This window comes from Apium graveolens, chromosome 3 (assembly GCF_009905375.1).
Source record: "Apium graveolens cultivar Ventura chromosome 3, ASM990537v1, whole genome shotgun sequence".
Lineage (NCBI taxonomy): Eukaryota > Viridiplantae > Streptophyta > Magnoliopsida > Apiales > Apiaceae > Apium > Apium graveolens.
This window is the reverse complement of record NC_133649.1, coordinates 162,504,063-162,514,592: the sequence shown is the minus strand read 5'-3', so window position 1 is coordinate 162,514,592 and position 10,530 is coordinate 162,504,063. Positions and strand designations below refer to the sequence as shown.

The 10,530-nt window shown below is 34.9% G+C and overlaps 1 protein-coding gene across 1 annotated transcript; it reads right to left on the bottom strand.

The window, feature by feature from the left end:
* Positions 1-4,900: 4,900 nt before the first annotated feature.
* On the bottom strand, positions 4,901-5,655 carry LOC141714693 (uncharacterized). The gene is made up of 2 exons (XM_074518197.1): positions 5,142-5,655; positions 4,901-5,079 (listed from the first exon to the last, which is right to left on the bottom strand). Exons 1-2 carry the CDS (start codon positions 5,653-5,655, stop codon positions 4,901-4,903), a joined length of 693 nt encoding a protein of 230 aa, XP_074374298.1.
* Positions 5,656-10,530: the final 4,875 nt, after the last annotated feature.

Sequence of the window (10,530 nt, the reverse complement as noted above, 5' to 3'; positions counted from 1 at the left end):
CCTCACTTCATGAAGCCAAAGAAGACACAGACCAGAGCAGTCAAGAAAGTGAAGCCCTCAACTCTCAGATCCAAGTCCCTAACCAAAGCTCAAACCTAAGTCAACAAGGGAGATATCATGTACATCTGTGACATCAAGGAATTTTTAGATCTAAACCTCTATCTAGATGAACTGGAAGAATTTAGAGGGATTGATGCTTACAGGAATCTACCTGAAAGGTTAGTATTCAAGTACAAGGGAGGAAAAGAGATACAATGGCCACTTCACAGGATTCTTCAAGAAAGCCAATCTGTGCTGATAAAGGTTTATTCATCCTTCAAGAAGAACTTTGGATTCAATGTAACAGCTAGAAGACTAGTTCTAAAGAAGATTGAAGAACTAAGAAGTATTAGAGCCAAAGATGCACTCCCAAAGACTCTAACTATTCCTTACACTGGAAGTAGAGTGCATCTAAGGCCCTACCGGCTGATGGAATTCATGGATGATAAGGAAGTTCGAAGATTCTTCAGATTAGAAGACCAGTTGAGCATCTCTAGCAATGAGACTCTTCTGGAAATGCAAGGAATGCTAAATCTCTCAGAATCTGAGGAACTTGAGTTCCACAGAAAGCTCCAAAATCATATAGATGAAAACAACAGGAAGCTTGGGAAGAGATCTAGATCATTAAGGAAATAGATCAATCTGCTCAGACTAGAGGAACACCTTAAAAAAGACTGTGAGCAAATCTTTATACACTCTGCCTTGTAAATTTTTCAGTAAATTTTGCAACAATGTTTAGTTTTATCTACTACTTTTTAAATTTGTATTTTTAGGGTGTTTTGTTATCATCAAGTTTCTCTTAATTTATGGCTACAATTCTAGTAGACATAAATTGGGGGAGATTGTTGGGAATATGTTGTGAACTTGATGATTTCATTAACAAAGCACCTTAGTAGATTTAACTTAGTGAAAAATGTAGCACTCGACGGATAATCAAATATAGTCCCGACGGATGACTCAATATAGTCCCGACGGATGATGATTTGACATCCATCGAGTAAGTAGCTTATGTAACAATAAGTCATGTAACACATTTCTGCAAACAACTTTGTATAGATTCTGTAGTAGCTTATGAATCATGTAGAATGCTAGTAGATGTGCAAAATAGGTTGATTAAATGTAAATAGATGATGTCTTGTAATTCTGCACAAATGAAATGGAGTCAAGTGATTAACAAAGCTACCCGACAGATGATCAACAAAGCTACTCGACAGATGATCAACAAGGCAACCCGACAGATGATAATCATGTACCCGACGGATGATCAATTCAAACATCTGCTGACAGTGACAACACAGTCACATGCGTCGAGTGCTTGTAAAAGGAATGTGGCATCCTATTCAACTGGGTTTTTGAGAACAAAGAAGCATTGCCATTTCCATGCTATTATGAAGATATTCAAAGATGCTGGAATAGAGTAATGAAGCAGCATAGTATTAGACTTGATAGGTTTTGTTTTATTATCTTGTCTTATTACTGTGTAATCTTGGTGATATATAAACCAAGAGTAGCAAGTAGAACAAGAAGAAGACTAAGCAATACATTGCTCAGAGAAACAATTATAAGCTATATCCTTTAGCATTTCTCTGTAAGTTTAATTGTTCTTATTTGTAAGCAGTTGTGAGCTATTCAAGCTTCACAGGGTTCTCTCGATATATATATATCTGGTGAATACATTCAAATCCACCAGAATGTTTTAAAGACTTGTGTTTTTATTACTTTATGTTTTGATTCATTTTATCTTATCATTCCGCACTTTGCAAATCAAAACACTCACATATATATTTTGAGTTAGAACATTTTATAATTCACAAAAAGTTTCGAGAATTCCATTCAACCCCCTTCTGTAATTCTTGTTGCATTGTTAAGGACTAACAACCTCTTTGTATCCTTAAAACCTTTTTGCCCTCACAATAATATTGAGTGTAAGTCTGCTATCAGACATCAATGTCAAGAAGAAAGTATCGCAAATGCTATTCGATCTTGGAGTGTACCTGGGGGTAGTTTGCAGCTTGCGAGAGAAACCTTGGCTGGAAATTCTCCTTCTTTGTTAGAAGTGGATGATGAAAACCTTGATTTGGGTGAGCATAATATCAATCAATGTAAAAGGAAGATTATTGGTGGTCATTATACTGCTGCAGTCAGAGTTCTTTCTTCTTTCGGTTTTGATCCATATAATGCTGCCACTTTGGAGGACTTAAAAGTTAAACATCCTTTTAGACCTCCACCTTCCCTGCCACACACACCTACTGATCACCAACATCTCGTTGCTTCACCAGCTGTTGTGTTGGATGGGATCAAGAGTTTCCCACGTGGTACGTCTTATGGAAGGGATGGTTTGCATGCACAACACTTCAGGGATTGCTTGAGTGGAGTTGTTGTTGCTATTTATGATAAGTTAGTCGCTTCTATCACTCAGGTGGTTAATTTATTTTTTACTGGAACTTTTCCTCAGGTGTTGGGTGAATATATTACTAGTGCTCCTCTCACACCGCTTGTCAAACCAGGTGGCGGTATTCATCCTATAGTCGTGGGTACTGTCTGAAGGCGTTTCGTTTCTAAGGTTGGTGTTGCCATGGTTAGTTCTTCCTTAGGTGGTTACTTTGATGGTCTCCAATTTGGTGTTGGGGTGTATTGAAGAGGTGAAGCTATATTTCATGCTGTAAATCGATTAATTGAGGATCGTGGACATGTTGTTGGTTTTTGATGTTTCTGGTAGATTTTAAAAATGCTTTTAATTTAGTAGATCGAGATGTCATATTACAAGAATTTCGACTTCTTTGTCCTTCTATCTCGCGTTGGGTTGAATTCTACTACTCTAATCCTTTTAGATTGTATTATAATAAGCATGTCTTGTGGTCTTGTCAAAGGGTACAACATGTTGATCCCCTTGGCCCTCTACTTTTTGCTTTGGTGTTACACCCCTTGGTATGTAAAATCAGAGACTCTTTTGATCTATGTCTACATGCTTGGTATTTAAATGATGGAACTATTGTTGGTGATACCTTAGTTGTAGGAAAGGTGTTAGAGTTGATTTTGCAGGATGGTCACCGATATGGCTTACATCTTAATGTTGTTAAAACTGAGGTTTATTGGCCAAAGGATGATCCTAGAAGCAGGCTTGCATGTGTCTTCCTACTAATATTGCTTGCCCATTGCAAGGTGTTAAATTACTTGGTGGGCCTGTTAGTGCGGACTCTAATTTCAACAGTGAGCTCGTGATGAAGAGAGTGGCTAAAACCATAATGCTTATGGATGCTGTTGCTAAGATTAATGACCCTCAATGTGAGTTACTGCTTCTTCATGCGTGCACTGGAGTTGCAAAACTTTATTTTGCTATGCGTACATGTCCTCCACATATTTTTCAATCGGCCCAGTTCTTGTTTGACAAGACTCTTTGCTCTACCTTGGAGCATATTGTTACAGCTTTTGGGCCTGGTTTTGGTGAATTGCAATGGAGGTTGGCTCCTTTATCTTTCTCTTTGGGGGGCTCGGGGTTTACTCTGCTGGTGATGTTTCGAATTATGCATTTCTTGCATCTCATCTACAGTCTGCTAGCTTACAGACGAAGCTCCTTTGACATGTTAATATTGTATCAGCTGGAACCACTTTGATGATGCCTTGTATTTGTTTAATAGGAATTTGGAGACTTTTTTGAGTAGACCTAGTGAAATCGCTGCCCCAAAACTCATTTAGAAAATGGCAGATATATATTTCACAGAGGTTTCTAAAATAGCAGAATCCACCTTTCACTTGTCTTCACGACATATGGCTTTATGGAAATCTCAACAAGGAGATCATACTTCTGATTGGCTTAGGCCTATTTTGATTTCAAGATTGGGATAGGTTATGAATGGTAAGACTTATGGCTATGTTTTATGCTACCAATTGTGCGTTCCATTATTTTCTTGTTCTAAGCCTTGTTCTGCTTGTTCAAGGGTTATTAAGGGATATATGTATGGAGATCATGCTGTGTCGTATGCTGGTATTGTTGGTATTAAACATCGACATAATATTGTACGTGATACCCTTGTAGACATTTTTCATCGATCAGGGATTTCAGTTAGTAAGGAAGTTGTGCTCTACTCTTGGGATATGGGGCTTGATGTGTGTGTCGATTTGACTGGGTCATCTCCCTTGACAAAAACTTGGATGTCTGATTTTGTGGATGGTCAGGCGGTGATTGATGCTGCTCAACGCAAACGTGTCAAATATGAGACCAAGTGTGCTGCTATTGGATATGGCTTTCTTCCTTTCTCATTCTATTCGTTGGGAGAACTAGATAAGGACGCTATTGAATTACTTAAACGGAAAAAAAGTTCTCCTTGGCTCAGGATATCGGGGCACCTGCTGCTGCCCACATATTTACTAGAATTGGTTTTGCTATAGCTAGGGGAGTGGGGGCTCAAATTGTCTCTCGACTACACACTAATTTATTATGATGTCAATAATTTTTTTATTATTAATAATAATAATAATAATCTAAGAATAATAAAACTAATAAATAATGTACATATTAATATATATATAAACATAAAAAAAGTAACATAAATAATGTACATAAAACTTTTTTAAAAAAAAGAGAACAAGAGATCAAGGCCTTTAGAATCTGGGTCAAGCCCTTGAGAATGCTTATGTTTCGCTCAAGCCCTTGAGAATGCTGATAAAGGCCTTGAGAATGTTGTTGATTTTGTAAATCATTAAACTTTCTTTCATCTGCATAATCCAGCAACTCAATATTAATAGATATACATAACTATGGTTAATTTATGACTATAATTTGACAATTAACATCTTGGGTTGCCTCCCAAGTAGTGCTTGTTTAACGTCATTAGCTCGCCGCCTTTTATTCTTTTGATTTTTATGGTGGAAATTTTGAGACCGCCTCAAATGGTCCAAATGTAGCATCCACTTCATTCACACATTGAAATTCACGTGCAAGAGAAAACTTCTCATCAACTTCAGCTTTTACCCCAAGGGCATGATCATTGAATTCTTTCACAAAATTCACCATATGACATTCGGTTTTGAATGACAACCCTTACATAGATTGATCAAGATTAAAGTCAATTTTTTCTTCCCCACATTCAATATAAGCTTACCAGCTTTCACATCAATATTGGCTCCCGCAGTTGCCAAGAATGGTCTTCCCAAAATAATAGGAATAGAAACATCCTCATTCATCTCTAAAACAACAAAATCACATGAAATAACAAACTTATCCACCTTCACCAAAACATCTTCGAGTACACCCAATGGATATTTTATTGATCTATCTGCAAGTTGAAATGAAATTCTTGTCTTTTTTAACTCCCCCAACCCAAGTTTTTGGTACATAGAGTGCAACATTAAACTTACACTAGCTCCGAGATTACACAATGCCTTTTTTATTCCCATTTCACCAATGGTGCATGGTAAAGAAACACTTTTAGGATTCTTGAGTTTAGGAGGAATCTTACATTGAATAATAGCACTGCACTCTTCGGTAAGAGTGCCTATTTCCACCTCCTCCAAATTCTTCCTGTTAGACAACACCTCTTTCATAAACTTTATGTAGAGGGATATTTGAGCCAATGCATTAGCAAACGGAATGCTAATATGAATCTCACGAAACATCTTTAAAAACTTCTCATACTGTTTTTCTAACTTGCTATTTTTAATCTCCGTGGAAAAGTAATTAGGGGGATATATGGTTTCATAGGAGCTTAATGTGTGAGCCTCTCCTTGTTGGGTTCGTCGTCAACACAGTCAGAAATCACCAAATTAACTTGATGTATTTTCCTTTTCTTAGGAGGAAGAATCTCATTTTTTAGTGATGGAGCTGCAATTTCCAGTAGTTCTTTTCCATTCCACAAAGTGATAGCCTTGTATTGGTCTTTGATATTCACATCGGATTGACTAAGAAGTGCTCCTTGTTCACGCATACCAATCTTATTTACAATTTGGCCAATTTATGATTCCAACATCTTTTGAGATGATGCCATCTGATCAAGCCTTGACTCGACCTTTTCAAATTTGGTTTCTATATTGGCAAAGGCCCCAGTAGTTCCTTGTATCATCTTGTTCAATACAACTTCCTAATCAGCTGGTTCCTTCTTTTCTTTAGGTGGAAGTTGATATTGTTTTTGTTGCTGAAAACCCGGAGGTGGATTTTGTCTTAGTGCAACATATGTTGGATTTTGGGCATAGTTGTTGCTGTAAGAGAGATTGTTGTTTGGCCTCTGATCTGGATTGTAATAATAATTATTTTGTACTGGCCATGATTTTCTCCCTTGAATAAAAGTTGCTTCCTCGGAGAATTGAGGAGCATATGAATACTGATCAATGCCATAATCATTGTACTCTCTCATTGGAGCAGAGATAACAATAACATTAGCCCTTTGTCCACGTACCTCTTGAGTTAGAGCGTCCAATTTAAGAGTGAGCAAGTTCACCATCTCAGTATCTTGTGGTGATTTTACTGAGTTTTCACCACTAGGTGCCCATTCATAGTTATTTGTTGCCAACTCCTCGAGAAGTGCTTTTGTCTTGGTAACTGGTGATTTTTTAAAGTCTCCTCCAGCTGACACATCCAAACTTAAATGAACTTCTTTATTCAAGGACCCATAAAAATTACTCAGAAGCATCCATTCTGAATATCCGCGATGTGGACATTTTCTTAATAATGACTTGTATCTCTCCCATGCCTGATATAAGCCTTCACCCAGTTTAGTCTTGAAACTTATAATGATTGCCCTCATCTGTTGAGTCTTGTCTGAAGGATAGTATTTTGACAAAAATTGATCGATAGAATTTCCCAAGTAGCAACTATAGTATTTAGAAGTTGTTGAAACCTTTCCAAAGCTTTTCCCTTTATAGAGTAGGGGAACATATGAAGACGAATTTGGTCTGCTGTCACTCCAGTGATTTTGAATAAACCATACATCTGCACAAAGCGCTCTAGATGACAGTGTGGATCCTCTCCCTCAATATCTCCTTCAAAAGCAGAATTACTCACCATTTGAATTAAGCTCAGATTTATAGTAAATTGAGCAGCACCAATCGCTGGAGTCTTGTAAATAAAATTTGCAATATTAGGAGTCTCATGATCCCAAATAGAAGGTTCATCCTGATTGTCAATAACAAGTGCACGTTCACCCATCTTGTCTCTTTCTTTTCTTTACTTTGCCTCTCTCCCTAAACCTCGAAAAGTGCGTTCGATTTCTGGATCGAACTCCAAATTTTCTGCACTTACAGAACATCACATATAAGAATTATAGCACCTGAAAAGAGAAAACCAATATGATAGAAATTGGAAAAAATCTGATAAAATCTAAACAATAAGAAATATTAACCTAAACTTAATATTGATGCCTTCCCCGGCAGCGGCGCCAATTTGTTGCTATGTAATTTAGTGTAGTTCGTTTTCAGGGAAGGACTAAATCAATATAAATTCAAGTATATAATATCTTAATATCTAAAAGTGTATAGAAATAATTGGTGTATTGTGATTAACTAAATTAAACTAATAAGCAATTAAAACAAAGATTTAAAAATAATGAAAAGCAACCCAAGAACTTGGGTCCTTAATTGGTTCAATGAATGTTGATATATTGTGATATCGACTTCTCGTACTTTGCTAAAAATAATTCTTCTAAAGTTTATATTATTCTCTCCCAAGATACAAAATAATGTCTACAACTATATCCCAAAGCCACTCCCATGACCAATTGAAATACAATCATAAACTACTAAGATCCAAGAATTATGAGTTTCATAACTTGCATATTAATCTCCCAATTAATGATTAACCTATGTCTATCATATCATAAACAAAAATTATGACTCCTCTCCCAATTTATCATACATCCTATAGATACAATTAAACGTTCATGATTCCCTTAATTGGGTTAAGCCCTCAATGATAGATTAGCAAAGTAGAAAAATCGCACTATAATAAAAAAAAAAATATATTACCAATGAATACTACCTAATTTTCGAATTAGATAATTAGTTACTCATCCAAAGATAGAAAATAAACATATATTGATAAGCAACGTCATGGGTACACGAGTTTAGAGTAAAGAAAATACAACTTGAATAATCTCTTGAGAATTGGATCGAATCCCTTCAATCCTTACTCAAACTCTCTCACCAAGCCTCTCTATCTCTCGTATACATGTTATCTTCCTCCAACTCAATAAAATAAATAAAACCTAATATATATGTATTTTTAATTGTTTCCTCCAAACAAAATACAATCTGCATTAAAGTTGGATAATTATGAAATTCGTAGGTTGATTTTCAGGCCTGTTTCTGATCTGATCCAGTTAAAATAAAATATGAGACCATATCCAAATTGAAGATAATTCTTTTAGCTTCACGTGGACAGGTAGATAGCCAAAATATGATGTCCAGAACTCGAGTTAAGGCCCAAACACCGATTGCTGTGCAAGCCCTCCAACAAATTTGAATTTCTAAATGATTTTAGCCCAAATAGGCCAAATCCCTTCCAACTTTGGGAATTATTATTTACTATCATTAAACACTAAAATAATATTAATAAAAACCCAAATAAATACAAAATTATATAAATATGTGGATAAAATCACTTAGATTATATATAAATTTATGATATATCATCGAGCACAAGATAATTGAGTTCCCTGGACAGCGCTCTACTAAAGGTTCTTCAAACAGTTTATGGAATATTTGTCACATGGTAGACAATACCATTAACCCTGACCAGAAACCTGGAGTAGTTTCTGGAATATATGAATATTTGATATGCTAGAGCACACAAATCAAGTTTAAACATAGCATTCAAACACATTTACCTAGTCATACACTCCTAAACTTGTTTTTACAACAAAGCAAGATTTATAACTATAATCGTTAACTTATTTGAGTGTAATATTTTAGAATCTTGATTAGCCAATCTCATAGAGGTCTCTTTTATCAAGTTATTTCTACTTTCTTCTTTTGCCCTGTTTAGCTGTCAATCCTGCATCATTTTCCTAATCTTTATCCAAACCATACGTTATTGAATCATATTGCACAATTTCAAGAGATTATCAATGAGAGTTTAATCTGCCCAAAATGATTCATTTTATTCATTCAAGAGAAATATTTTCAATGAATCGATCTTGAATGAATAATTTAAATAATTACTAAAATTCTAATTGATTTAGAATGACAAAGATTTTGAACAGTTTGTTCATCAGCATGGTCTATCATAGACATTTTCAATACAATGCATTTTGGATTCAAAGTCCATTATATTAAGAAGTCTTAATATTTCATACCATAAGCTCAAAAGTGTACAGATTCGAGAAGTTCAAAATCGATATTCAGCAAATCCTTGATTATCAGAAATAAACTATACATTCACATAATTATCACTGAACAAGAATGTCAAGGCATGTTGTGAGAAGAATAACTAATTTAACTAGTTATCTCAAATAAATTGTATTGTCAACTTCATAATATAATACATATCATGAGCTCCCAACAGTCAACAAATAATTGATCTTCCTTGCTACATTGATTTCTAAGTTGAACTCCTCAACATACAATTGACTGAGTAGTGAGATATTTTAACATAGGGATTCTAAGAACTTGTACTAAGCTTATGACATTAATTCTTAGTTATGAAACAATCATAGACAAGTTCAACTAGATTTCACTTCTACAACATGAGCTATTACATGAGTGAAATCTTTACTACTACAGATACAATTTTCAGATATGGTATGTTAAGTTAAGAATGAAAAATTGAGTAACAAGCATCAGTCTATGAAAGTACTCTTCATCTATAACTTAACTTAATCAGAAAATTTATCACATCATGGAACCTAACATAAGACTCAATAACACTATTTATTGGTTCTAAATAAATATTGATATGTCAATGATCAATTCCATCAGTATTTATTAGTTTTAAAATAACCAAAATATTTAATATATGATTATTGCTGCAATTAAAAATGTTACTTCTTACTTTCAGAACATAGAGTTTGGTGATGACTTTGCATCTTTAAAGTGATAATGTACAATCTAGTCATAGCCATTGATGAACAAATATATATATCGATGGCTAAATATTAGCAGTTCATACATAATTTGTTCATCAATGGTTAGATCATATATGCGGGCTCAAAGTTTTCATTTTGACTATCAATGGCTAAAGCAATCCATTGATGAAGTTAGAACAGATTTGATCAAACTCGTAACTTTTTTAGATCTGACATTTGATTTCAAATAGGAATCATATTTAAACATCTGGGTACTAACTAACATGCAACACACTTTCATCCATTGATACACAGATAAGTCATTCGAAATTATTGCTGTGTTATTACTTTACAACAAACATCCAGTTTATATGCCATGACTATCGATTATTTGCTAGACAATTAATAGGGTGATCTTGAGAAACCACAATCACCATTCTGATAGAGAATATATTTTTATTGAAATTCATAGCATATAATCTGGTTACCTAAAGCACAT

Coding starts and splice junctions, on each gene's coding strand:
- LOC141714693 (XM_074518197.1), bottom strand. CDS start 5,655: ATGTTTCGTGAGATTCATATTAGCATTCCGTTTGCTAATGCATTGGCT. Junction 5,080..5,141: donor CAATATTGATGTGAAAGCTG/GTAAGCTTATAT, acceptor AATCTATGTAAG/GGTTGTCATTCAAAACCGAA.